We start from the raw sequence: 27,891 nt of genomic DNA, 5'->3' as shown, positions 1-27,891 counted from the left end.
AGCACAGTTATAAGTGCATCATTTAGATTTGCCCAGAACAGCTCAACATTCTTATTTACAGAACAGATGTAACAGAACATCAGACTGGAAATAAAACTGTAGCACACCTCGTATGCTGTCCAGGGTGTAATACAGTGTGTCAAAACCAATCTGGTTTAATTAGAAACAAGAGCAAGAGCTGATAGGATTTTAAACTAATTGGTCATAAAGACAGGCATCCTGTTAGGAGCTGTTACTGCCTGTAAGCTGCACAGACAAGCTGTGGAACTATTAAGTGTCCTTATACCTGCTAAAGTCAATCACAACTGCTGTCTCCGTGAACATGCATCTTATTACCTAGAGTGCTCATGCAGGGAGATGAGGCATCCACTGTACCAAGAAACAAAGCTATGCAAACTTCAAGGGATAGGAATCTCAAAATTAATAGGACAGGTGAATGACAGCTAGGAAAGACAATACAAGCTGAGACATATTAAAGCAGGAAAGGCATCAGCCTGCTGCATTCTGAGTGTCTCGAAGCACAGTCATACAGGCAAGCAAGCGCGATCTACAGCAAACTAAGCCTGTAAATGAAAATTCATGGATCCACTTCTTTGCATTTGTCTGCAAGAGCGTGGAGTGCATTTGCAGTATTTGTGAACATGTCCAATGGCTGCCTTTGATGATCACTCAAGGACTGACTGTTAAACATTTAAAATAATTCCAGGCTCATTAAAACTAACTCTCTTTCAAAATGTAAGAGCCATCAATGGGCTTGCAATGAAATGCTGCAGCTCTTTGTTGGTAAGCCCCCAAGCAAGTAGTTGCTGTTCATTTTTTCCCCCCCTTTCTCTTACTCTCCTCAAAAATAAAGCAACCCAGCTGAATGATTAACCCCCAAATTTCACTGCTCATCACAAAACCATAAAAATTGCTCTCAACTCAATGGTCCTGCATTAACACTAAGCTTGTCTTGCAAAGGCCATTTTAAAGGAAAATGCTCATAGCAAACATACCTGTGGGCAAAGGTATATAAATCCTCTTCTCTAGTCTTCGTCGGAGAGCTTCATCAATATCCCAGGGAAAATTTGTAGCAGCTAACACCATAACCATCTTGGAAGGGTCATCATTTTCCAGAGCACCACCTACCCCTGCAAGCACAACAGTTTAAGTTTATTTCACAGGTCTTATTGATTGAAATGCTTGCTAAGAAACACTGCAGACAAACATTGCAAAAGCATGGTGACAGCTAAACAGCCCTATATAGTCCTAGTGCCCCTTTCCAAACTTCCCACACCTTAGGAGTGACAAGACCATCTGCCACAGAGGGGGACAGTTCATTCTTCTGCTGAGTCAGAGGATGGCTTTCTCTGACAGTGCTAATGACACAGTCCAACTGAAAATGCTCTCTCTGCCAAATCCGGCCATAGAACAAATAAGCAGCACTCCCCATCCTCCCAAATGAGGACTGCAAAGCAATTACCACTTGGAGGCAAAAAGCTTCTTACCCTGAGTTTATCACAGTGAACCTGCACATTTGAGGACATTATAAATAGGAGTTAAACAGCAGCTGCAAAACAGAGGTGGTTATCAAATCACTACACTATACAATATCCCTCAGATGGTCATCCTTGTTATGTGCTGCTGCACAAACCAGGTACTAAATCTGACTAAAAGGGCAGTATTAGCTGCCACCACAGAATACAGCAAAAATCAGATCTTACAATAGAGTCCCCAGGCTGGACACTCTAGCAAAGGGGAGAAATTTGTTTAAATTGCATTAAAATTAAAGACCTGTATTAAACTGCACAAACCTCCATGATTTGCTTCTGGAGTCTGTGTCTCTTAAAAGCTTTAAACTTACCATCAGAATGGCCATTTTAGAAAAAATAAAGCCAAACACCTTTCAGTTATCTGCCTTCAAATGTTCCAAAAATGCTCCAAATGCTCCTCTCAAGTCCTGCCTTCTTCTTCTCCTATCCATAAAGCCAGGTTTTCCAGACTGCCCACGTTCTTACATCCCCACCTATGAAGAAACAGCACCCCAGCCCCAAACTTGGATCTAAACATCTGTTACCGTCCATTTGCATAAGCAGCTCAGACTTGACTCTGCGACTCGCCTCATGCTCATCAGACGTGCCTCTGCGGCTGCAGATGGAATCGATCTCATCAATGAAGATTGTTGCTGGAGCGTAAAACCTCGCCTTTATTCAAATGAAAACATCACTATTAGGGCTGCAGCAGCAAGGACAGGCTCTCGTCAGACCACAGCCCAGTCCCACTGACTACTTACAGATGTTTCCTGCCTGTCACAAGAAAATAACTCAAGATCCTGATTTACAAAAACTGTCTGGCATATGCTGAAGTTTATACACTTTAAATTGTACTCCTTGCGTCAGGGGTCTTTCAGAGCTGGTTGGCTTCCTCATCAACCAGTCTTGCAAAGAGGAAAAGGAACACAATCACAGTACAGGCAGTTTTCATGTAGGTTTTTGTGTCAGTGAGGGGCAAGTATAGAAGACGGAAGGGATCTCAGCCTATCTCAACCAAGACAAGTTGTAACTGAGAATATTGTAGAGGTGCACTGAGGAATCCAAATTGGTGAATGACTCCAGTATAGGTCCACATGCAAATGTCTTTCACATCCCCTGCATGATAGACTGCATCCACAACTTCACTGAGAGGCTTGTGCCCATCATTCAGAACAGAAACAGAATTAAAACATGTATTGCTTCTAGAATAACAGTTCCAAATTTCTTCCAATTTCAAATCTCTTTGCTATGGGCTTGTTGTCCCATAACTGAATAAGAACTGAATTTTTGTTAAGGTCACAACTCTGTGCTTAACTCTAGAAAATGCTAAACATGGGTGGTGAACCATTTCCTTCTTAGTCCTCAACAACAAGTCAGAAAAGGATGGAAACACAGATTATGTTTTCCTAACTGACTGAAGGAGCGTCAGTTCAATGAACTCTGTGCTTTCAGCATGCTACTGGAGGGGCAGGAAACCACGAGATATCCTTTCTCACCTTAGCGATCCCCAGATCACATCACTGAAGACATACCATTTCAAACAAGAGGCGGACCAGCTTCTCAGACTCGCCCCTGTATTTAGATGTCAGGGTAGAAGAAGACACATTGAAGAATGTTGTTCCACACTCTGTAGCAACAGCTTTTGCTAGCATTGTTTTGCCAGTGCCAGGAGGACCAACCATCAGCACACCCTGCAAGGAGAAAACAAAGATAATGAACAACAAATAAAGAAACTCTGCATTTGATACTCTACACTACATTTCAGTATGATGCAAGATCTGTATTTAAATTGTTTAATAACATAACTGCCATCAGTCAAAAACACAAGACAAGAATCCCATTTCCAAGAACAACATGGAAGTGTTTTGCAACTTCTTTTTACCACTCTGCTGGAGCCTGAATCACAAACCTGGTAATTGTTGCTGCACCTATCACCTCAGAATTGGACAACTGAATCAGACAGACACAGCCTGGACTTGAACTTAGGCTTTTACCAACTCACAAGGAGCTGCACAGGCAGATGAAGACAATGAATTCTTCTTTGTGGAAAAAAGGCCCCTTTAAGGAAACCAAAATACTTTTGCAGAAAATTGTATTCCCCCAGTAGAGCACCCTTCTGTAGAAAAACGTTCTGCCAAAAAATCCTGACGATCTGTATGTATGAATCTGGTTGATTTTTACATTTAAGTATGCACGAGAGCATTTACTGAATACGACAGTTTGTCATACTGTTTAATCTCTCCATCTCAGTACTTCTACAGCCATACTACTGCATCGTAGCAATTTCTGGCTGAAACACCATCCTCACCACACTGATGGATAGCAGAAGAGCACTGCTATTTCTGTTTCATAGATAAGCAACTGCGGCTCATGTGGACTACCACTCAAGCCAACAAAAGCCTAATCTGAGCCTCAGTGATTATTCAGAAAGCTTTAAATTAGAAAACTGAACTACAGTTAAGTCCCAGGTTGGCATCCACACCATCAGGCTGTCTTTCCACCTGTGGTCTATCTGAAAGAAAGAGTAAGGAACACACATCTCTGCAGCTCAGCACACTTACCCATCATTATACAAGCAGGTTTTTAGCTAGACACACAGTGCTCTCAGGACCCATGTTAAGATTGTAGCACTGAGACTGGTTAATCACTCTTGACATTATTTCTAAATACAGTTATCTTTATGGATAGTCTTCCCAACCCTTTCAGCAGCAGTGCTGCAGAGGGATGCCACGCTGTTCCATGCCTGCAAAGCACTATAATAGGGCACTGTGATTTTAAGCATGGCACTACGAAAAGGTAGTGCCCAAGCAGCTTGGGTTTTTTTTTCCCCTCTCAACTGCAAGATCTTATTACATGCTAACAAGAGTTTTCTAAAGTAAAGTTGCACTGTGTTCCAAGGGTAATAAAATTAGCTAGAATTAGAATTACACATCATAATGTGCTTTGCAATTAATAACTTACATAAAATGCCACAGCAAGAAAATATCTGCTAAATGCAAGCCACATAGCAAATTAGATTTCATCTACTCCTCACAAAATTTTACTTCAAAAAGCACAAAGAATGACATGGAAGAGATCTATAAAACCAAGTCAACCGGGAAGACAATTATTCAAAAACGTACTATTCAAGAGCAATAGCCTCTCTGTACTCCATTTTCCATTAACTCTTAATACCTTTATTGCCATTTAACACTTAGCTAATGCAAGCTCAAAATACATTCATCGGTAAATTAAGTCAGAAATGTTCACGTACCATCCATACAGCTACCCGTCCAATGTCACTCCTCGGGCTGCCCAAGGTTTCCTAAGCTGCAGAGCAGCAAGCATAAAAATTAAATGGACTCTTTCACCCCATGAACATTCAGACGTATACTGGGCTTTGAGTTGCTGCACAGTCATACTGATGTTATAATAATACTGCAAGTACAACCCTGGAGTGACTAGGTGAAAATTACTCAGCCTGTGATATGCAGGTCAGATAACTTATTGTTCTCTCTGAATTTCAAATGGTTTTATTCAGTGTCTTTTAACAAGCTGTACCTCAATTCAAATCACATTTGACCCCTGTGTTTGACAAACTGTGTTTTCTGCAGGACCTGGTGATATAAGAGACTAACATCGTTTTCTGGATATTGCTTTCGTCCTCCATTATTATGGAAGGTCAAATTCTGGCTGTGACATGGTTTAGTGTGAGGTGTCCCTGCCCATGGCAGGAGGGTTGGAGCGAGATGATCTTAAGGTCCTTTCCAACCCTAGCTATTCTATGACACTATGCTGCTTTTTTGAAGCCCATTGCTTTGCATTTCCTGTGCAACTATTACAGTGAGCGTTACGTTGCACATGATACTGGTAGCATTACATATGTGCATAACACTGGTGCAAAGCAGATGCATTAGGTGGAAAAGCAGGGGAAAACCAAGCTCTCTGGGGATGAAGATGATACCAATATCAGTTAAAAGAACTTGAGTTCTCAGCAATACAAGATATGCATGGTTGCAAACAGAAATACATAGGATCAAGTTGCACTCTCTCTCTCTCTCTGCACACTGGGAGGCTGCCACTTACTCACTAGTTAAAATCCTTGACAAACACAAAGACTTCTTTATTCTTCCTCTAAGGCTGTTAATCCAAAGTATTTCAATAAGAAGCTGAAATGCACCACAGGGAGCAAGTATTTTGATGAAATCACTGCAGGGTTACTTCTTGTTGTTGTAACAATCACTAGCAAAGCAGTGGGAAGCACAGCGAGCAACTGGGCCTTCTTGGCACAAAACAGTTTGGAAAAAAAAGAAAGAGCAAGCCCATGGACCCTCAGAAATTCATGGCTGCAGCTACACAGCAACTGTGTTGAATCAGGGAAGACAGCTGCCTGCTTCACACAAGTCACCATCCTCTGAATGCAGGCACAAACCGTGAGGGCTGTCTTGGGAATTGTTCTCAGGAGAGTCTAGACATCCAAAACCAGATTTGGCTGCCTTTTCCCTGAATTACTGTCCTGAATGCCTAGGCTCAACAAATGCCTGCTGCTATACTGATTACTGCAAGAAACACTCTTCCCTTCAAAACTTCTCATCCTTGTAGCACAGTCAGAGGTCAACAGTAGGGAAAAATACATGCTGTTGTGTGTGAAAAATAAATTCAGGAGAGTTACAGCTTCACAAGTCACCAGGGAAAAGGCTAACAATGACGACTCTTCATGGACTTGTCAGAAATCAATCTGCATTGCAGACTGAAGAGAGGAAATAATCTTAAATTTTTTCCATGTCTACAACCACCTCATTTTCAGAGGCAACACCACTCAGTAGGAAAAGATAATCTCACACAGAGATAGAGACTGTAACTCTTTAAAAGACCAGGCTGTTGTTTCTTTATCCACTGCCACAATGCTCAGAGACAAGGCCAATGGCACTCTTTAGGTCCCCTGCAGTCTGCTGAGATGCCTGCCTAACAGACAGATGGCCACTACATCCTCTAGGGATGTTAATACATGAAAAAAGCATAGCAGCTCTTCACTCCCTTAAAAGTTCTTGAAGACTGGACAGACAGGGCCCCTGCAGTCTATAAGGGTATAGATATAACCCCTTCTATGCCAAGAGGAAAAGAGAGATTCAGCTGTTCAAAACACACTAAAATCTTACCCTACACTTGTAACCCATTCTATCTAGGCTCTGTCTAAGCCAAAAGCTCAGTTAACCTTTAGGTTAATCTCCAGGCCATTGGTACTGACCACCAAACCCCAAAGGCCATATAGCCTGGGGCTACATTTGAGCTGCTCCCCTGAAACTCCCCAAAACTTCCATGAACAGCACTCAAGCAGCCATCTCCCAGCTCCTGCTGTCAGCTCCCACTCTTTCCAACTTCCTCTCTTTATTGTCCATAGACACCGCAAGCCCGAAGAATGACAAGTCCTCCACTCATTAGTTCCTGCAGGGCTTTGTTTTGTAAATCAGCAGAATAATGGCGATCTGGGACTGGCTCAGGCCGGAGGAGGACAGCTTTGAGGGTCAGACCTAAGTATAAACCAGTAAGTACAAGGACCAAGCAGGAAAAGACGGCACAAGTCTGCAAGTAATACAGGATCCGACACATGCTGCTGAATCTGTATACAAAACAACAGAAACGACTCACGTACACAGCATTCCCTAAGCATGCCATTGCCTTGCAGACTCAGAATAACAGACAATTTGCAGCAGTCTCTTTTCCCCAGTAATCCTTCTCAGTAACAATAAAGTCCTTGTGCTGTGACTAGTTATTCCCTAAACATGTGTCAATCCATTCTGCAACAAAAGCAAGATAATCTCATTTTCTGTTCACAGAAATGCTCAACAACTTCCTCCTGCCTTGTCCTTTTTAGCTCTAACCAAGTCTCAGACTGGGCTCACCCCTGGTCCATCAGCCGGGCCAGCTCACTCCTATACCTTTCCCATTTCCCTTCTTGCAGCTCACTCTCCCAACTGCATTTCTCCTACTCCAGCAGTAACTATGCCCAGATGTAAGTGTAACTGCAAAGCTAAATCACCTCTCAGATTAGCCCCCTCTCTCCTTGTTTCCTTGCATGATCTAGCCTGCAGTTTGCTGTCTGAAACAGCTGGCACATGCAGAATAAAGCAGGACTGCTTTCCTCTGTGAAGTGTTGAAGAACAGCCACCATAATCCTAAACAGAGCTATCTGTTAAGCATTTCTCCTTCTGTCAATATACCCTATATGTTTTCTCACATGTACAGGCTGACATATAGAAAGTGTACTAATGTCAACAAGCTATGACTGAGTAAATACAAAAGAATCGCTATTTAATGCAAAGCCTGCATACACTTCCAGCTGTTTCCTTCAGTGCATTTTACAGAATTATAGAATGCTTGGGGTTATAAAGGACCATGAATCATTATGAGATGATTTCATGAAGAAATTCTTGATCTTTCCCATTTGCCTTTTCAGTCTTCTGCTACAGGCATACACACATATTACAGCAGCAGACATACACAGCTAAAGCTTGCTATTTACTTAAAACTCCAAATAAATTCCCACCTTCCAAGGTCTTCTAATCCCTTTGAAAAAATCAGGCATCCACATTGGAAGAACAACAGCTTCTCTTAATAATTTCTTGGCTTCTTCCAAATCTGCTATGTCATCCCTGTGCAAGATGAAGAAACCTGTGTAAGATTCCTGTACAACAGTATTTCTTCTATTTTTATATAGGAAAAACAGAACAGCCTTCATACCATCTCTTTTAGCATGCCAGTATATGCCTCATGAGAACACTCCTATAATCCGGTGACCTAAAATTGAATCTACTTTTGGAAGGTAGGAAAAAAATCATTTTCAGCTCAAGTTACCCAGAGCTGCTTAATTAAAAATTGTTTTGAACAATGTGAACACCAAAGTGGCATCGTTAAAGTTCTCTGGAGCGTGCTTTCATTTCAGCAGTACCTGTAATGGATGTACTGCACATTACATCAGTTCGCAACAAAAGCTTAACTGTCATCAAATTAATAAACTGCTAAAATGAAAAGACCTTGTTTTGCCTATCTGTAGAAGATTATGATAGCTCCCTGTTTGAAGAGTTAGAAGAAAGATAATTTCTCTACTCCACACTAACAAAACCACTTGAATTGAGAAAATCCCTCATACCAATGAATGCTTGGATTCCTTGACACGATGTCCCTTTCAAGAGCTTCGACCAAGTCTTTGTCGTAACCTGCTCCATCAAATTTTGGAATTTCCCCATCACCAACTTCCTGGGGTATTTTCTTGCCCTAGAAGTGAAAGTCATACAGGCTCATAAGGACATTATTCTTTCAACACATCCTTTCCTAGCAGTGCTGAGCAGTATTGTCTGGTTCACCTATGTGGAAGCCACATGAAGGCATCAAGCTTTAACACAGCTATCTCAGTACCACAATGGCCAGCAAAACCTGACTGTTCATACCCTACACTTCACAGGGTCCCCAGATACCTGTGCTTCCTTCAGAGATGCAGCTCACAGTGACAAAACCCCATCAAAGCTCATTACATACCACAATGAGTGGGTGGGTGGGTTGGTTTTAAAGCAGCAAACCAGATTCTCTTCACAAGCCCTTAAACAACTCTTTAGACACCAAATGACACACTTCCTGGCCAGCAAAAGGGATGAATGCAGGAACAGCCTCATAAATCAGCCTCCATCACAAATTAACACTACATTAACTCCTGGATGAAGACCAGAGCATCCAAAACATATTGTGAAGATGATACACCTGCCACACTACCTGCCAGAGCTGACACCCCATCACTGAAAAGGACTATACCTATTGTCTTTGATGGAGGAAATCCAAAAAAATTCTTTCCCCATGTTTAATTAAAGTGATCCTGCCCAGCAATTTCTCCTGTCCTGAACTGCAAACTACCTACTTCACACCTCATTCACAGGCCAGCTCCATTAACAGTTACAATGCTTTAAAAGGTCACATTTATTTAAAGGCTGCACCAAAAGCTCTAAAGAAGTTCCCAACTCACACAGACTTCTTTGAACTACAATAATTTCTGCAGCATGCTAATGCTCATTTAGTGACCCAGCCACACACTGCCTCTGTCCCCAAAAGCCCAGAGCTCCTGGTTAATGCTTCCAAAGTGCCGTTAAGATTTTGGGAGTGAAGAAACATTTTCTCTTCGAAGCATGAGGGCTCACGCTCTTCCTCTCCCACTTCAGAAGGAAACCGCTTCCCCTCCCAGCACAACAGAACCATTCAGCAGTGCCTGAAAAGTAGCTGCGCTGTTCTACCAAAGGAGTTTGAGTAGAGAGATACTTTAGGACTCTTAACTCAGCTTCTAAACACTATCATAGCAGCAAGCTAAAGAATCCCAGCTAGCTGGACAAAAGGCGAGGCAGCTGGAGACACACAACCTCGCAGTGGAAAAAGAAAAAGGTGGAGATTACACAGTCGCCATGTACCCACCAGGCCTGTGAGGGAGCACTTCATCTTCCCACTGTTTTTATTTCCTGTTTCCAAGTCTGTGTTGTGTAGTACTCCCAGGTCAGTTTTTTTTTGCAATGGAAATGAAGCCGAAAGTTGTGTTCAGATAAAAACCTGGTGTCAAAAATGCAATGGTCTAGCACAAAACGCTAGAAATGGAAATGGAGAAAAAAGCCCTGTAGCGTTTGGAAGATTTCAGAAGTCAGAAAATGGAATCTAAATATAACCACAAAAAGAGAAAGAAGGAGGGAAAATGGCAATTTGCTGTCTGCCTTTGTTACACACTTCAATCCCTCTGCAACAGACTGTTTGTTCTAGTCATGCACTGGAGGCCACAAAAAGCCCGGCTGTGGAATGGTGTAAATAAAACAAATAAATAGAAACAGAAGGGGGGAGGAAAAGCTGAGCCCCAGTGTCCCAGTACCCGGTGCTGGGATACTCGCTCTTCTTGGGACAGTTGTTTTTCCTGCTCCCTGTGGCATGGCTCAGCCATGGAGGGAGAAGGGCGGCACATGGGGAGGTGTGCTTTCAGGATCACCCTGGCTATCGGTTTAGTGACACTGAATGTTTCCTTTCATTATTTGTTTTCCAGTTCTGAAATTAAAGCAAGATTTAAACTATTCATGGTTTTCAAATGTAATAAGATTATTAACATTGCTCCCAAATTGTCCAACCTGCAATCCTCAGCCAGCAGGACTAAGAAAAGCAATATAAAAAGAAAGTCACCTCAATCCCATGGGCAGCAAGAGTAAGCGTAATTTTTCAGTCATATCTCATCTCTTCTTGTGGTGTTAAACAGCTTCAAGTAAAGCTGCTTGTGACAGCTTCTCTCTAAGGTGTGCCAACAGAGAGGTATACAGGGCTGCAGAAGATTGCTCCTATCCCCCTGGCAATCCCACTATGTAACCTCCTCAGACAGTGAAGTTTTGACCTACACAAGTTTAGGAATTTGCTGGGCTTTCCAACAGGAACAGCTATCAGACCTGCACTAACCCACTGGAACAAAAACTGTATTTCCAACATTAATGTGTTTCTACTCTTGCACTACGTTCATGCGTTAGTTCCTGCAGTGATCTCATTGATGTACCCACCACTCTGATGTAGTCACAGCATGTACATGCTCTGCCTTCATTTGCCAAACCAAGTCTCCTGTTGGAATACAAGCTGAACACATTTACCTGCTCACCTGGGCAGCCTTTCTTTTTCCTCCTTCTTCTAATATTATATGCCTTTCTTGAGCTCAGTTGTAGAAACCCATGCCAAATATTCCAGCTGCTGTCTCACCAGGGCCTCTTATAGTGGTAACTTCTTATAACGGTAACATCTCAGCAAACTGAGTCTGGGATTTCGTTTCCATTTCTTTCCATAGCTAAATCATGCTGGCACCTTACATAGATCAATCACGTAGGATAACTGTGGTGGCTGCAATCACTAGACCTGGGTCCTGAAAACATCATGCTTTCCTGCAGGCTCTTCCCACTACACACAAACACCAAACAACTATTGCCAGGTTCACTCTCTGCCACTTGCTGCCAAAGCTAAAGGCATCACCTGGCTGTGCTTTACTCCAGCAGCCAGCCCTTCCCATCACTGCCAGGAAAAGGTGATGTGCCTGATATGACTCCTGCTGATATATCCAAATCTCTCTTCTCCTCCACTGCTGAGCTCCCACACTCTAGCAGAATCTTTGTTCTAGTCTCCAAGTACACAGCCTGCTGCTCTGCACTGCTGAACATTACCCCATTTCCATGACTCCAGCACAGAGTCATCCAATTGTTCCTCTACAACAGCCTCATTCATCACTTCTGGTGATGGTGCTTCCCAGCTCAGTGTCATTGGCAAATTTAACTAGGGCATGCTCCTTTTTTATGCCGAGGTCATTAATTTAAATATAAAACAAGAGTCAATCTCTAGTCTTGAGGAAATCCAGAAATGCTTTGCCAGTTGAATGATACTTCTTCGTTCAGAAGCACTTGTTTACATTCCTCTTGCTGCCTAATTCTTCCCCCTTTTAGAATTCTTCTACACCACACACTCACTAGATTAACAATTAGATTAGCAATTGCTTCACATGCAGCATCCAGGTAGATTTATTTCTTTAAGATATTAATTAGCACTCTAAGGAAAAGTGCTGGCAAAGGCAACACCTTTGTTTAAGAAACCACTTTATTCCACTTTCCAGTTAGTCCCAAGTCTAACTTTTCACCTACTCTAAATTCATTTTAAACCTTTACACAGTGCTTAGATAACATTAACAACTTCAGTTGCCTGGAGCACTTTTCCTTTCCCCTTCTGAATACAAGCACAGTCAACACAACCCACCATTCACATGAAACAACAGACCAAATAAACGTTACTGGAAATCTCTGCTCCCAACCCTGCAATTTCACCTACAGTTGTTTCAGTATTCTCAGATGGAGATTATGCAGCCCTCCAAAACCAATGCATGGGGGGCTATGCTTCTACTTAAATGTGACTTCCTCATCTCACAGTTGATGACACACAACAGAATAACCAAGCAAAAACAAAAGACATTTTTTTAAGTCGTATCTTCATTGACTTTAACATTCACTTCACTGCCATGGCAGCACAGACCTTAGCTATTTCATATCCTTTGCAGTATTTACTGTTCGCACCAAATGCACTGACAACCTAAAATAATCTCAAGAGTACTCCTAAAAAAAGTGTTCTGGTGCTTAGATACGGTATTATGCAATTTGTAAAAGACATACAGGTAGCATTCATGCTGCCTCTTTAAGATGAACTACTGAACAGAGGCTAAAATTCTTTGCGATGATCCATCAGAAGGTACTCTGAGAACAAGCCTAATAATTTCCAGTGGAACTAAGAGGGAAGAAGCACTTGAAAGCAGTATTTTAGAAAAAGGAACATGTAAATACAAGGGTTTAGTGGATAAACACCATCCAATGGGTTGCAGTTCAAAATTACTTTATATAGATCTACAAAAGGTCATTTTAGCTGCAGAGTCAGGTTAAAACCCCTTATCCCAAGATGGTTACTGTCAGAATGAAAAGATTATATGGTCTGGGGAGGAGAAATGGTGAAAGAAGGCATTTGCCTCAAGGCAAAACACTTCTAAAACATACATTCTATACCTATATTTATCTTGAAAAATGCCACAAATAAATATGTATATTACACTGTGATGTTATAGCCAGGATAGCATACAACCTTTCACACGGCTACCAACATCTTATGAAGTGGATATGGCACCCAAGGTCATTACAGATGCTAAGTAATCCTAGCCAAGCACCCAAATCCCCCAAACTACAGAGCTGAACCATTTACTGTGAGAAAAGAGACACCTGGTTACTTGGTTTGAAGCTTCAGTTTTGCCCTGTTATTTTTAACTGAACATGAAGAGTTACTGAACCTCTTTGATTCAACATAACTAAGCTACAAAGGTAGCTTTAAGTTCAGAAGCTGAAGAACATACCCACTCGCAAACTAAGAAAGTATAAGCCTGAAAGGGAAGTTAAATGTGTTTTTGTGCCTGTGTGTAAAATACAGAAAGTTGCATTAACTTCTTTCACTTCCCACACCTGGCTACTTCCTCTTTTATTCAAAATTTTCTTCAAAGTAAAATCATGGATCCCTTAAAAATTGTCACATAAACACATGAAAATTGGTAACCCAGGGTCATTTTCATCTACATACCCCAAAGAAACTAAAATAACCACCAAGTAGGTAGATCAAGGGGAAACCAAGAGTACATGGCTTGGTATTTTTTGAAGAGTAGACATATTTTCCTTCTGCCACCTAGTGACCAATATATTCAGATAAGAGTAGGGTTTAAAATGTAACACATTAAACGGAACACCTTCATGACTCTTCCTCCACCTCACAGCAGTAGCACTGCTAATCACATTATTCCCAGAGACAAGGATTGTACAAGTCATGTTGTTGTGGGCTCCTTATAGTAAAGCCTTATCATGCCCATCACCGGAAAGCTTTGAGAGCAGAGTTCACCCTCATTAGAGTTAAGACTTTGAAGGCTGCCTTACACAAGCACATGTGGTGAACCTGTCACACACCACGACTACAATTCCTGTATAGTTGGCAGAACTGTAAATAATTGCACAGATCTTCACAAGCTTTTTACAGCTTGCAGGATGCACACTTCTTGTTTTAAATCTTATTGGTCCAGGGCAGAGAGTTTTCTAAAATGCTTCATCCATGCAGCCACTCAGTGGCACTGCTAAAAATGTGCTGTCCCTACCTGCTGATGGTAATAAGGGCTGGGATTGCTTAATACATTCCCTGATGGAAAGAGTGTATCTTAGAGCCCTTTTTGCATTGTGAAGGATCAACCTGTAACAGAAAAGTCATGAAGGGACTAACGAAATTCATTTGGAAGAAAACTGACCTAAATATTTTCTTATTCATCTATCAAGATCTGTACCAACAGGAAGAGGCTTCTCGTATCTCTGTCTGTCAGGAAAGTAAAGCCACTTCAGTACCCTGACTTGCATCATTTATAACACAGATTCCTCAGGTTCCTGGCAATGACTCCACAGTTAAATTTAAAAATGCAAGTGTTTCAGAAACAGCAATTTGCACACAGACATTTTTTGAGCCACAGAACAGTCTTGCCTTTGACGTCACTACTTGATAGTGAATCACTATCTCCCCTTCTCTTTCACTTCAGCACTGCTTCTTTTTCATGGGTCTTCAGAGGAAAGAATCTCCAATTTATTCTAACTTATTTGTTTCTGTTTTTAAAACAATGCCTTTCCAAGAAGCATCTTCCTAAACACTATAATATAAAATCATTGTATAAAGAAAATTAAAGCTGCTAAGAGCTTGCTTTTACTACGTCTACTTCACATAATCTTCAACTATGTAACTTCAAATAATTTGGCACAAATTTAACAAGTGTCAGATGAATTACTATGGTATGGCAGAGGCAATGTTACTGTGTAACTTTATTCATAATGTTTAAAGTCTAGAAAGGGCACTGATCTCATTTTTGCACTTTTTACATAGAAATTTTTCAAGAAGACCTGAATTGTATTTAAAAAAAGAAAACCAACCCAAAAATAATAACAATAACAACAACAAAAAACTTATCAAAAAACCAAAAAGCAAACAAACAAACAAAAAAACCCCACCAAAACACAGAGAAACACAGGATGGGAGACAACAGGAGAAGGGACTCAAGGGCATAATGCCTGATGGATACTGACAGATTAGAGTCAAGCCTATGGGCTGAGATGATAAGAAACTCCCAGCAACAGGCCGCCATGCTTCCTCCCTATCCCTATCAAAAACTCTCAAATCAGGACTGAGCAAGCATGACAGAACTTCCCTTAATCTGGTGTCATTTGTTAGTAAATATCCCCATGATACATGCTTTGTCCATAAGGCAAGAGGAAAGCACTATGTTTTCTTGTACAGGATTATTGTGGCTTTTTATTATTAACTGTATTAAATAACTAAAACTAAAAATGCTTCCCTTTGCCACCTGCTGCATCACAACTCTTCCCCCACATATTCCTTCCCACTTCTTACCTTGTCATCTCTTCCTCTAGCTCTAGATTCCCTTTCGCGGCTGCCTGCAGGCTTCTCGCCCTTGGATACCATGTGTGCTCTGCCCACAGGCCCACGGGGCTGCAATCCTGGTGATTCTTTCCTCAAAGCTTTGCTGGGACGTCTGATCTGAGGTGGAGCCCTAACAATAAGCAACCACAACGAAAACATGCTAAAAACAGTGAAAAAAGAGCAACATTTAGAAGGAAGGATTCTAATACGTCGTTAATTCCCTTGGTGCATTATTACTAAAGCTGACAAGCCCCTAAGTCTTGCCTCTCTACATGTGCGAATACAGCAATGTAGTTATGGTTCTGTCTGACACCCAAAGTAAGAAAAAAATACAAAAGGAAAACAAAAGTTCCAACAGTGCAAAAAAAGACAATTCACAATGATCAGTACTCCTACCCAATCTTACAACAGACCAACACACACGTAACAAGAAGCAATTTAGTAATTCTTCAAATCATAGTTTCCTCTGACTCCAAAACAGAAGATTACGTTGGGCTTTATTCATATCCACCAGCTCAACACAACCACGACATCTGTGGTTTAAGAAAAAATAATAAAAGCTGTCTAATAGCTTTGACAGACCCCAAAACAAAGGAGGGAGAATTTTCAAACAATCCTCCTACCTCTGACTTCGTTTCCTTGAGTGAAAATGTCAAAATGTACAAATTGCCTAGAAAGCAAAAGCAAACAAAGCCCAACTGCAACCACCTGTGCTTGCGTGCATCATCCACAATGTCAAAGAGAACTTGGCAGTGGCATGAGAAAGAATTTGGCTTTTAGAGAGGTATCACAATAATTTTGCTCTAGGGACTGGACTTGATATACAGAACTAAAATAAACAGCCAGGAACATCACCCAACTTGAATTAGCGTCCCCTATTCAATCTTTTACTGATTCTTGTTTTTGTGTAACTCAGAATTTGCTAACTCCAAAAAAAGATCCCGGAACATGGCTTACAAAGAATAAATACTTAAATGCACTGTGGATACAACTGTTATGTTTTGCTTTGTATACATTTTCATCATACATAACAGCATAGAAGAGTGGCTGGTTTTCCTTACTTTTGTGTACAAGATTTCAATTTCAGCTTAAAAAAAAACAGATGAACAATTGGGCCTTTCCCTCCAAGAAAGATACAACAATAAATACATCTTGCACTTCATGAAATAAAAATTCTAATAACCATTTCTAACACTCACAAAAGTAACTAGTATTAATATTATTTTACACTTACATTCTTAAGGTATCTTCTAAAGCAAAGACATTTGATAATATTAAAGCACATAAATTTACAAATAAACTTGGCCAGAATAGTAGCAGAACATTTCTTTCTGTTTACTGAGAGCTCTCATTTTACTTAGTTCCTTTGCTTATGTGAGTATACACACATTAAAATTCCTACTATTATAATGTTAGAAAAATGTTGGCATGATAAATGTTAATCTTGCTTTTAAACTGGATTTGTTGTTTCCAGCAACCTGTGCCAAGCTCTATTAGGGTGAAAATAGGGATTTCAGAAAATACACAAGCATCCATTTTGAGAAAACTATGAGCTAACTAAAGTTACCTTAAAGGTCGTTACAGAAGAGAAACACCATGTATCACACAATCAGTATAGCAATAAAACTAACCAGTGGATTAAACACGGGTCATATTATCTGTAGTTAGTGAGTGATTTCTAGCCACCATGTCCTTGAAGATACTTCAGGTTCTAAAACCTTACTGGCTCCTCTGCCATCAGTGAATTCAACTGCTTAAATAAACTGAAATGGAGAAGTTTTCTGCCTGCACATGAGAAAGGTTAAGTGTCACCAAAAGCCCATTTACCTCTTCAGCATGCTAGCTGCAGGCACTTAGCTAGTCAGTGCTACCAGAATAAAGGAGCGACTTGCTTTAGAACTTCAGCAATAAATCCAAATGTTCTTTAATTACTTTTTTCCTTCCCAATTTACTATATTTATTCTTTATTACAAATGACAAAGGGGTAAATGAAATCTGATTTTCATGTTACAAGTGTATTCAAGAAAGAATATGAAATTATGGCAACCCAGCTTTATTCCACCCACTCTGCTTGAGCCTCCTTACCTGTGTTCAGCTGGAACAGGAGGGGGCCAAACATCGGGATCTCTAAAAGGCTCATCTTGACAGGATACAGGGATATCTGCATGTCTGTCCATTTTAAAACTCTCTAAAGTGTTCACAATGCTTTTAACTTGTTCATATTCTTCAACTAATTCTTGTCGAACCTTGAGAAATACATACATTATTTAAAAATTGTTACAATTCAATTTTTTTTTTTCTTAAACCATAGAAAATACCTCAAAACATACACTACTCTCAAATGTAGGGACACCCAAAACCTTCTGTTCACAACCCCCAGACCTATCTATCAGGCTGACAACAGCTCTTTAGCATAAAAAGTTGCATCTCTGTTGAGTTCCAGTTCCCGCTTGTCAATGTCATGACCAGATATGACTGCTAATGCAGGGATCACTTTTTCGTAACTTGTGCTAATGCTCAGATTAACATGTGCATGTTGACATGTATGCACACGTACACATACTTTTGTTTTTTACAGCTAGTAAAGATGCTGTTGGCAGATTTTTAACATATTTGCTACTATTATGGCATAAAATAACTTCTCTTATTACAGTCTCTAAGGTCCTAGTTACAAACCTGGCTGAATCATTAAAATATAGTATTACAAAATTAACTTTGTGAGGGGCACCACACAGTCAAAGCACAAGCCAACCTTTTGGTGGATTGGAAAGATCAGAACAGAAAATGGTAATTTTAACACCCTACAGCATAAGTTAGCAAAGAAAGTAAAATAAAAATGAGAGGAAAACATGTCTCAGAAAGAAATCAGGTTGCAGAATCATGCAGCTGAATTTTATACTTGAAGTTTCTATTGCTACTAGTCAGGGAATTAGAACTACTGCAATAATTTCAAGATTATTTACTTGATATTTGTTCTTTTCAATTTTCTTCTATGAAGCCTAGGGAAAACAAAAACTGTAGAAATTTGTGAAGTTTTAAGTGATATGGCTTGCTACAAGCTCAAATTGCTTATGCTAAGGTCACCAGTTCTTAGTACACACCAGCAGCCTGTTCTGGGTTCAGCTGCACTGCGCATTCTTGCTCAGAAGCATATGCTTTTGGTTCATTAGCTTAAGATGTATTAGGATTCACCTGAGTGCACTTGTACTGCATCTTACCAGTCTTTCACCTGTCACCCAATGATGCTTTCCATCCTGTGGGATCAACCTCCATGCTCACTTTGGGTTTTACCCGCTTGAGGGTCATAACACCCAGATGCCACTCTTCACTGAAGTGCTGGTGCACAGCTAAAACTAATTCATGCATCACTGTGCATGCCTGGAAATCAGTATTGGCACTCTGCAGCTTACCTTAGGCCAGTGTGCATCTTGTCTGTTACGGGCTCGCGGCTGGAGCTACAGAGACAACCTGAACCTTTCCATCCAGTGGGCTCTGTTACGGGCTCGCAGCTGGAGCTACAGAGACAACCTGAACCTTTCCATCCAGTGGGCTCTACAAGGCTCTTGTGAAGAAACACTAGGGTGAGGATATCTGCAGGCTGCTACCAGGCACAATACCAGGCACAATACAACTAGGATGCACTGAAAGACTGAATCAAAAGCCAGGTTCTGAAGTAACCTTACAAGAAAGGCACAGAAAGAAACCAGACACCCAGCTGTGCTCATGTCAGCCATACACCTGAAAAAGAGCTAAGAAAACATGGCCTGGGAATGCTGTAACCAGACTTCACTTTATGGCAAATAGAGGAAGGCAACTAAGGACAGTATCAGCAGATGTCAAAAGTGTTGCCTGATGACCATGCTCTCTTTGCTCTGCAGATCCTGAGTAAATGGAGAGGATCAGGGGAATGGAGGTCTGCAAATCCCATCTGTCTGCTCAGGTTGTAACAGCAGCATATCACAGAACTAGTACGAAACAGCATCACATCTTCTGAGTGCTCCTAACACTGCTCACTGGTGAAAAGATGAGGCCACTAGCTCAAGATCTTTCCAACTCCCTGGGTGTTTCGAAGTGAACTGTGTTGGACATATGCAGGGTGCTGTGCCTTGTCAGCCTGCTTTCAGAAGCATGCCTCTTTCCAGCCTGATTTTCACCGGCCTATACCATTTCTCTCTTTCACTCTCATTTCCCCTCTCTGAATGGTATCTTTCCTCACCCACTCCAATCCACATATTCAAACAGCAGCCGCAGTGGCCCTCCACATTTGGTGGGGCAATTTCAAGACAGAAAACACTATCTGACATAACTGATGGGTAAGGTGTATAAAAGAACAAATGATTAAATTGACAGCACTCAGTAACAAACACACGTCACCGCTCTCTTGAAGCTACAGTTGTTCTAAAATACTACCAGGTGCACCCCACAGCAATGCACTGTTCTACTCCGAAACATTTTCCAGGAATTTTCCCATTTCAAGGACAAATTAGGAGGCTTCAGTAGCACAAAGAAATCCTTCTTTGGTTTAAAACCCTGTTTAAGAAGAAGAATATACGTGACTGTCATCAGCAAAATACCAGCAAGGACAAAGGCAAAGTAAAGGGAAAATCCCCATGGCCCCGCACAGTTCTTGAAGCGCTGCATTTACTTCACCAGAAGCTCCACATATATCTGTACAAAAGGAGTCTTAGGAAAGGAAAGAATTTGACCATTCACAGTGCAAAGCAGCCTTTTTGCTCATTCCAGATGAGCTCTATCTTTCCAAAGACACAGGACAGCCAGCTTAGGCAGGATTGCTCCTGCTCTGCTTGGCTCTTTTTGCTTTCTCATCACACACTCAGCAGACACATCTCCCAGTGCAGAAACTTCTAGCTGAGTTACAAGCTGAGCTACAAGTGTGATTGATTACTGACTTGGTTCCTTCGAACTGTCTAACACACATCCCTCCTGTCCAAAAATAAATCCAGCCAAACAGCTGCTGTGAGGTACAAAGGAATGATACAGCATAAATCCTCCAGGGCACTGCTCCGCAAGAGACAGCCACTTCCAGTGCTCCAGGAATACAGACAGCATTCCTCCTATCAGCCTTCCAACACATGTGGGAAAGTTGGTGAAAACAACTTGCTAGCACTGAGCACTGGAGTGCTGTCACTCAGCTCTCTGGACCAGCAAAGAGGATGTTGTCTTAAAACTGAGGGAAAGTGAGCCTTTGATGCCTCAGAAGCTGAAAACTAACAACTGCTGGCCATTTCTTGGGCAGACCCAAGCAGACCAAATTCTGACATCCACACCCTTACTGCTTAGCCAGTACCTGGCAAATCAACCAACAGAAAACCCTTAGTGTACTCAAACAGCAGGATCACAAAGGAAAACCAACTGGTAAATTCCTAGAGGCCATAAAGAAACGAAGTCAGATGAATCAGGTGCAGAAAAATGTTCCCTGCAGTTGAGAAACAACCTAGATGTGAGCCAAGAAGGGCTGTGACTTACAGAGGTGACTGAGCACCATCTTTGAGTGATCAGTGCTACTCTGAGGCAACCTCAGAAGGATGCAAACAGGAAAATCACTGGTCTGGACTCACCAAATCTCTTTGCCCCCCATCACACCCTTCCCTTCTCAGGAGGCTCCAGCTCAGGTTGTAGAGAGCCTGAAGAAAGCTTTAGGTTATCCATGTTGAAGCTGTTTCAGGAGATAGCTGAGCTAACGCTTACCACTGCCAACTAGGAAGGTCCCACTCCTCATCACTTTTTCTACTTAACCACATTCTGCCACTGCTCTTCTGGATGCAATTCTGGCATCACAGTGCAGTAATCCAGCTTAGTAAAACGGCAGAAAATTAGCCTAGGAGGGTAAAAAGAAAATACAGGACTGAATTAGAAAGCTGTACTTCCTCACTACCCTGTGATCAGCTGAATCCCATGAAAAAGAATGTCAAGGTGCAGAGGAGGGAGAGAAGGCTGGTACAGCTTGAGGGAAGGCTAGGTAGGGAAGAGTTTGGCCTCTCTGGGTGTCAACTGGATTCAGCTACTGTGTGGAAACTGCCTGCTCCAAAGCCACGCTCTGATACACAAGCCACTCCTACCAGTCACAGCACCTGCTCCTCAGAAGCAGCACTGTGGGCATTGGGTGGTATTGGAAAGCCTGATAAAAAGCCTTTCAGCCCAGGGGGTGGCCCCACAACTTTGTTTTGACATTCCAGTACTAAGGATTTACAATAATCAAGCAGAAAATGCATTAACATATGGATATAAAACACAGTGACCAGGAGCTGAGTACGCTCTTTCTTAGTGGCAGTTCCAAAACCCATTTCAGGGAGTTCCTCTGTTCCTCTGCCACAACCTGGCAACTGTAGTAGCTTTGACATCACAAGCTTTTATTTGCTATGCCAGAGCTTGTACTTCTACACAACTTCCCACAGCAATAAGCATGGGTATTTGTACCTTGGTAAATACAATGTGTGCTGAGGGTTTTTTTAATTATATCATGCTGGAACAAAAACAATCAAGTTTCTATAAAAGTGTTTACCAAACCCAAAATTACTGCCTGTAATTAGTGCTAGTTATTCAACAAGCTCCTTTTTTTTAAAAAGTGAAAATAACAATTCCCTAAACCATTCCCAAAAAGGATGCCCTGTAACCCAGTCTGATCCCTTGGAATCGAAGTACAGCTCCTGGAATCACAGCTGTTCATGAGTTACCTGCAGTACATTCTTCAATTACTCATGAAGTAACCTATGGAATGTTAATAAAACAGGCATGATGCAAAAGCAACAGAAGCAAAGATTGACTGAAATGGGTTTACAATTAAAACAAAAGTAAAACTCATGCTTTACTCTTTAAGCAAGAGCACAGTGCATCAAATCTCCTGCTCCAGTGACCACAGTCAGAAAGGTGCCCTGCTGGTAGCTCCCAGAACCCTAAGAATCATTGAACTCTTGCCCCAGCTCCTGTGCTCTCACATACTGTACAACACAAAGCACACATCTACAACATGCAGCAGGCTTTGCTCGACAGGCACTGGCCTTGTTGTAAGCCAATACTATCTCCTGGGGGCATGCTCTGCTGTCATTCTGCAGCTGCTGAACTGTCACTGAAGCAGCTCTTTCCTACAAGCCAGCTGTCTAGTAAAAAACTGCACCAGCCAAGAGACTCTCTCAGAATAAACAGGGGGAATGTCAACACAAGTAAAGTTCATAGTAGTGGTAAACCTACCTCTTGCTGTTGTTAAGCAGAAAAAGAGATGAGTTGCTTCTGATTTTGAATCTTTCCAGTTCCAGCCTGTATTTACATGGATGAATATGCCTACATGTCAGCCAAACCTCAACAAAGAAGTAACTTTTTCAAATGAGCTCACAGGCCTAGGAGTGAGGCTAAGAATGGCGCTACATTCAGCCACCCAAGAGCAAGCTGGAAACCCCCTGGATGCAAAACAAATAAGGGTCTCAAGGGCAGGTCACCCTTGACATCCCTGAGCCAAGCAAGTGATGGACAATCAATGACAATGAATTTTCCAGTTAGACGAATCCTTATGCTGTCACGCTGCTGCTTTGGTTGAACCCACCAGGATCCATCTTTTGCCCTTTGGAAGCTCTGCAGGTTGTACCAGACTAATAACACAATCCCTGTTCCCTGTCAGCATCGATTTTGAAGTTCCAGAAGCAGTACTGAATCAAGTGGGACTGAGCCAGTCTGTTGTTCCTAGGGGAGATGATACATGTTCACATTCCTCCTCCTATCAGCACCAAGCACAAGAAACCCTTGAAATCAGCGTGCTCAGTTGTGAAGCTGAAGCTGTCTGACTGTGTAACATGAAATACAAGCCACCAAATACTTGTACAGAACATTATTCTGTCCAGAACAAGCTGAAAGAATTTGTAAACAATGACACCCAAGCAGAGAGAGGTACATGAAGAGTGTTTGGGAGCCTGACCAAAAATCCCAACTACTTCTGTTTCACCTCTGCTCTACATAGCTCAATAAATTGCTGGGAAAATCCTCAGTAGTACATAAGGCAAAAGAACAGATCTACCCAGCATGAGGTACCTGTTCAGGATGGAGCACTCACTGTAGAGAAATGACCAGATAGGGAGAACAATGATTCATGTAGCAGGTATGAACTGGTCAGCCTCAGAGCCATGGCTGTAACTATTCTTTGTGATCTTAGAATCATAAACTGGTTTGGGTTGGAAGGGACCTTAAAGACCATCTAGCTCCTGCTCCTGCCACTGGCAGGGACACCTTGCACTAGACCAGGTTGCTGAAGGCCCCACCCAACCTGGCCTTGAACACTGCCAGGGACAGGGCATCCACAGTTTCTCTGGGCAACATCTGCCAGTGCCTCACCACCCTCACACTAAAGAATTTCTTCCTAATGTCTAATCTAAATCTACCTTCTTTCAGTTTAAAGCCATTCCCTATTGTCCTATCACAACATGCCCTTGTAAAACAATGAGATGTTACTCTTATGAACATTCCTATTTTTGAGGGAACATATATACAAACACCTGAAACTGAGTTCACTGCCTCAGAAGTGCCAGTAGGACAAACACCCCATTTGTGCACTGCACACAAACATACAGAAAGGAAGGAACTCCTTCATACGGCCAGATCCCCTCAGCATCAATGTCCCAGGAATCCTTCAGAAGGTTCAAGATTGTTAAAGTGTATGCAGGCCATACATCTCAGAGAATAAATGCATTAAGTAACAATCGTCTCCTTCAAGCACTTACCAACGTGGACATTCACACTGTGGATCGCTCCCAACAATAAAAGCTCTACCTACCCAGTGTCTGCTAGAGATTGCTAAACTCCACCTCCAGAAGATACCAGTAGCATTATCTCCATCAGATCCCTCAGAGGATGGAGAAATTTAAGAACCTAAGAACAGACTAGCTCTATACACCAGAGGAGATGGAATTTCATGTAGAAATCAAATCGTTTCACCCCCTTTACTATGACCTAAGGATTGCTTTGCTTCTTGTATCACTTGCAAGAAGTACACAGGTGTGTGAATGTTGCTTCTGCACATTACTGGTACCAAGAGGGTAAAACCTGAATTTTGCTAAATTTATGTGTATGGCATAACTCTTTCATAAGAATGATCTAAAAAGAAAAAAATCTAAATACTATTATAATATTATGAATGTTTCTTGTGATCCAACTTTTGGTTTAATTCTTTTCAGAACAGGCTGTCTGACAGACAGCTACTGAATGTGATTGACAGCTTGGATGCAGCCACAGTTGGAGCTGGAAAACAGTGCTAACATCCAGATCATCAGACTCCCTCTTAAGTCTGTCTCAAGGAGTGAGAAAGCACAATGATTTATCAAGAGTGGGTAAGAAAGCAGAACTACTTCTACAGGTCTCACTAACCTATTCATGTGGAGGTATGGAAAGGCTAATGATTCCAGGGCTGCATCATTTGCTCTCAGGACTATATCATTTTGTTCCCAGTGCTATAGCTAGTTCTATAAATGAATGAGAAGACAAACAGCCTGGGGATGAAGCCCTTCTGTTTTTTAAACCATCCAGCTTACTTTTTGGTGTTTGTCCCTAAGCCAAAACTAGCACCAGTAATGGCAAAGAACTACTGTGACAGAGCTCATTTGCCACCACTGTGTTGGGAAGTTTCAGAATTAACATGAGAGCACAGTGTGACAGACGCTGCCCCACCTGCTGCTGATCTTTCTGGGGTCAGTTCTTCAAAGCATTTATGGGACACAGTCAGGAACCATTCTGTTTTCACCTAAAAGGGATAATTTCTGAGAAGGCGCCAACTTCAGATCCTCTGCTAAGGAGCCAGCTGCCTTCTCCAAGGAATAATCCTGAAAACTGTGTTACTGGTCCTTTTTCACTTGAGGCTTGTCTCCAACGTACAACACTCATCCCATGTTGCACAGGCTTCTCTGAAGCTGTTTAAACAACACACAACCTTTACAAGGTAAGAGCTGTTAAAAGTTTAATGGAAGAATCGATGTAATCAGAGGAAACACTAAATACTGTAAGTGAAGACAATGCAGTGATGCAGCTGCAGAACGAGGAAAGCCTCATGCTCTACCTTAATGTCAGCTACAAGTTTATCAGGAACTAAGGACACACATGGGGCATGAACACTGGAATCAGGATGCTCTGGCAGGGGGAATTACTAAAATACAAATACTTGAATGTATCTCCTACACAGCATTCAGCTTATTACAGCACAGAAAAGCTAGGCAATATCACTACTGTTTGTACATGCACATGCTTTGCAGATGAGCTCTTAATAAGTAGACAGACCTCTACAGTTTTGTGATAAACCTATGAGTAGTACTGTCATTACAAAATGATTGCTAACAGTGTTGGAGCTATCCGTACACAAATACTTGATGTTAGTGTCAGATATTTCAAGCGCAAAACCATAACCAAAGCACTTCCTGCAATGAAAAGGAAAAATATACTTCTAAGTGACATCGTTTAAACATGGTATTTAGAAAATCTCTTCTTGAAATTATCTCTTCAGCTACTTACTGCAAAATTACTTTTTATAGCAACTATGTTCTTTCAAAACATTATATTTATGCAACATGAATTCTTTATTCTGGAATACACTTTTATACGTTTATCCTCCTTTTTTTTTTGATGGAACACATTTTGTACAATGAAAAATGGGACCACAATATGTGAGGAAAATTTAAATACTGATAGTGCTAAATGAGGGTTCTTGCTTTTCACCTACAGATTACTTCCTTGGCTTCAACACTATTCTGCTTAGCAGAGAGATGCATGTGTGCAAGACTCAGGTGAAGAGTATGACTTGGAGTTTTAGAAACCTGATCCAAATTTGCACACTGTAGTGTTATAGTTAACTGCTACTCAGACAGCCATTTTTGTGATGCTAACCCTTTCATTCATGTCTTAGTTTACTGGACATTGGGTGGTCAAAAGATATAACAGCAAAAGGAAGACCTCAGCAAAACAGTCTTTCCAAAGTATGCAATCACACACAGAGTAGAGATCAGACATCCTGAGAGAAAACAACCAAAAATCAGATTCAATCAGAACTAAATAATTCCTTTTGAACACACCACAAAAATTATTTTCCCATAAATATCAACAAAATATTGTAAAAGAAATGTTCAAACTTAACTGAAAGATATGCCCTCTACATTTTAAAAGGTTTGGGAAGCATAGTATGTTTTTCAAATACCAAGTGACAAAATAAAGGCAACCTTATCTCACCCTACCTGCTGCCATTTGCCCTTAATTGCTGGATCCCTGATCGACTGGCAATGCCTCTGGATTTGCTGGATGACACCCTGGTAATATACCATAGAAGAGTCATAATTCCCAAGGAGTGCATATTCTCTTCCTTTTTTGGCATTATCACAAATCTCTGCTAAATTCATCTTCCGTTAGAAATCTAAAAGAGAACATAATAATCAGAAAAAAATGAACTGTGCATGCCGTAGAGTAACTCAGACTGTGACACTTTAGTTTTGTTTTTCTCTTATAGCTGAATTGTGTCATTCCACCCGCCATTCCCACCCAGTCCCCCTCTTTTTCAAACATTTAGCTCTGCAGTATCTCGTTACTAGCCTAAGGTTTCAGATCATGAATCATAACTCTTTTGTAGTGATAAAAAACACAACTTCTTTGCAAGCCTTTGGCACCAGTCCTGTTAAATTAGTGCAAGAAAATTAAATGTCCTGTCCACACTGAACCAAACAAGCCAAACTTGAATTTGTAGATCACCACAATATATTAGCAGCCATCAACCCATGAATCACAAATCACACGAGGCATTAAATTGCTATTTATACTGTTGTATTACATACATGCCTAAATGTGCCAACCAGCATCAGGAAAATCTGCACTTAGCACGTTCAAGAGCCCTCACCCTAATGAGATTATGACATGGTTGAGTGATTGCTTTACTATAGACAAAGTTGAGAGCCTCATTCTGTTTAAATATTTTTTCAAAGTACTCCAGCATCCACATGCTGACTTGAGTTTTTTCATTAGATTTAACATGTCACTTTGGGATTTATGGCAGAGTTAGCAATCCAAATTTAAGATTCTTTAAAACAGTGATACCCAAAGTACAACCTTCCCCTAGTCCCCCAAAACAATTTAAGATTTACGGATTTTACTAACATTTTTATACAAGTAGTAAATCACAGCATGACTTTAAGGCAAACCTGTACTTTTTTCAGTAACCATTCAAGAAAGCACTTATAAACCACATACTGAAAAGTAAGCTATGTTACAATCACAGAACGGTTTGAGTTGGACCCCCCCTGCCATGGACAGGGTCACCTCACACTAGACCATGTCACCCAAGGCCCTGTCCAACCTCACCTAGGCTTGTATTTAAGATTAAAGAAGCAGTGCC

The 27,891-nt window shown here is 41.3% G+C and overlaps 1 protein-coding gene across 1 annotated transcript in view; it reads right to left on the bottom strand.

The window, feature by feature from the left end:
- Positions 1-27,891, bottom strand: part of KATNAL1 (katanin catalytic subunit A1 like 1) — a 34,585-nt gene that overhangs the window by 6,546 nt on the left and 148 nt on the right. Inside the window, exons 2-9 of the mRNA XM_061457563.1 lie at positions 26,744-26,919; positions 17,610-17,770; positions 15,495-15,654; positions 8,641-8,765; positions 8,038-8,143; positions 3,044-3,202; positions 2,057-2,183; positions 996-1,130 (exon numbers count right to left, since the gene is read on the bottom strand). Coding sequence (XP_061313547.1) covers positions 996-1,130; positions 2,057-2,183; positions 3,044-3,202; positions 8,038-8,143; positions 8,641-8,765; positions 15,495-15,654; positions 17,610-17,770; positions 26,744-26,905 — 1,135 coding nt within the window. The 5' untranslated portion in view covers positions 26,906-26,919. The remainder of the gene's footprint in view (positions 1-995; positions 1,131-2,056; positions 2,184-3,043; positions 3,203-8,037; positions 8,144-8,640; positions 8,766-15,494; positions 15,655-17,609; positions 17,771-26,743; positions 26,920-27,891) is intronic.

This window comes from Pezoporus flaviventris, unplaced genomic scaffold (assembly GCF_033815535.1).
Source record: "Pezoporus flaviventris isolate CSIRO_AGI_PZ_B2104156 unplaced genomic scaffold, CSIRO_AGI_Pfla_v1 ptg000025l, whole genome shotgun sequence".
In the NCBI taxonomy this organism is placed as follows: Eukaryota; Metazoa; Chordata; class Aves; order Psittaciformes; family Psittacidae; genus Pezoporus; species Pezoporus flaviventris.
The sequence above is the reverse complement of the archived record's forward strand: the minus strand, read 5'-3'. Positions and strand labels throughout refer to the sequence as shown.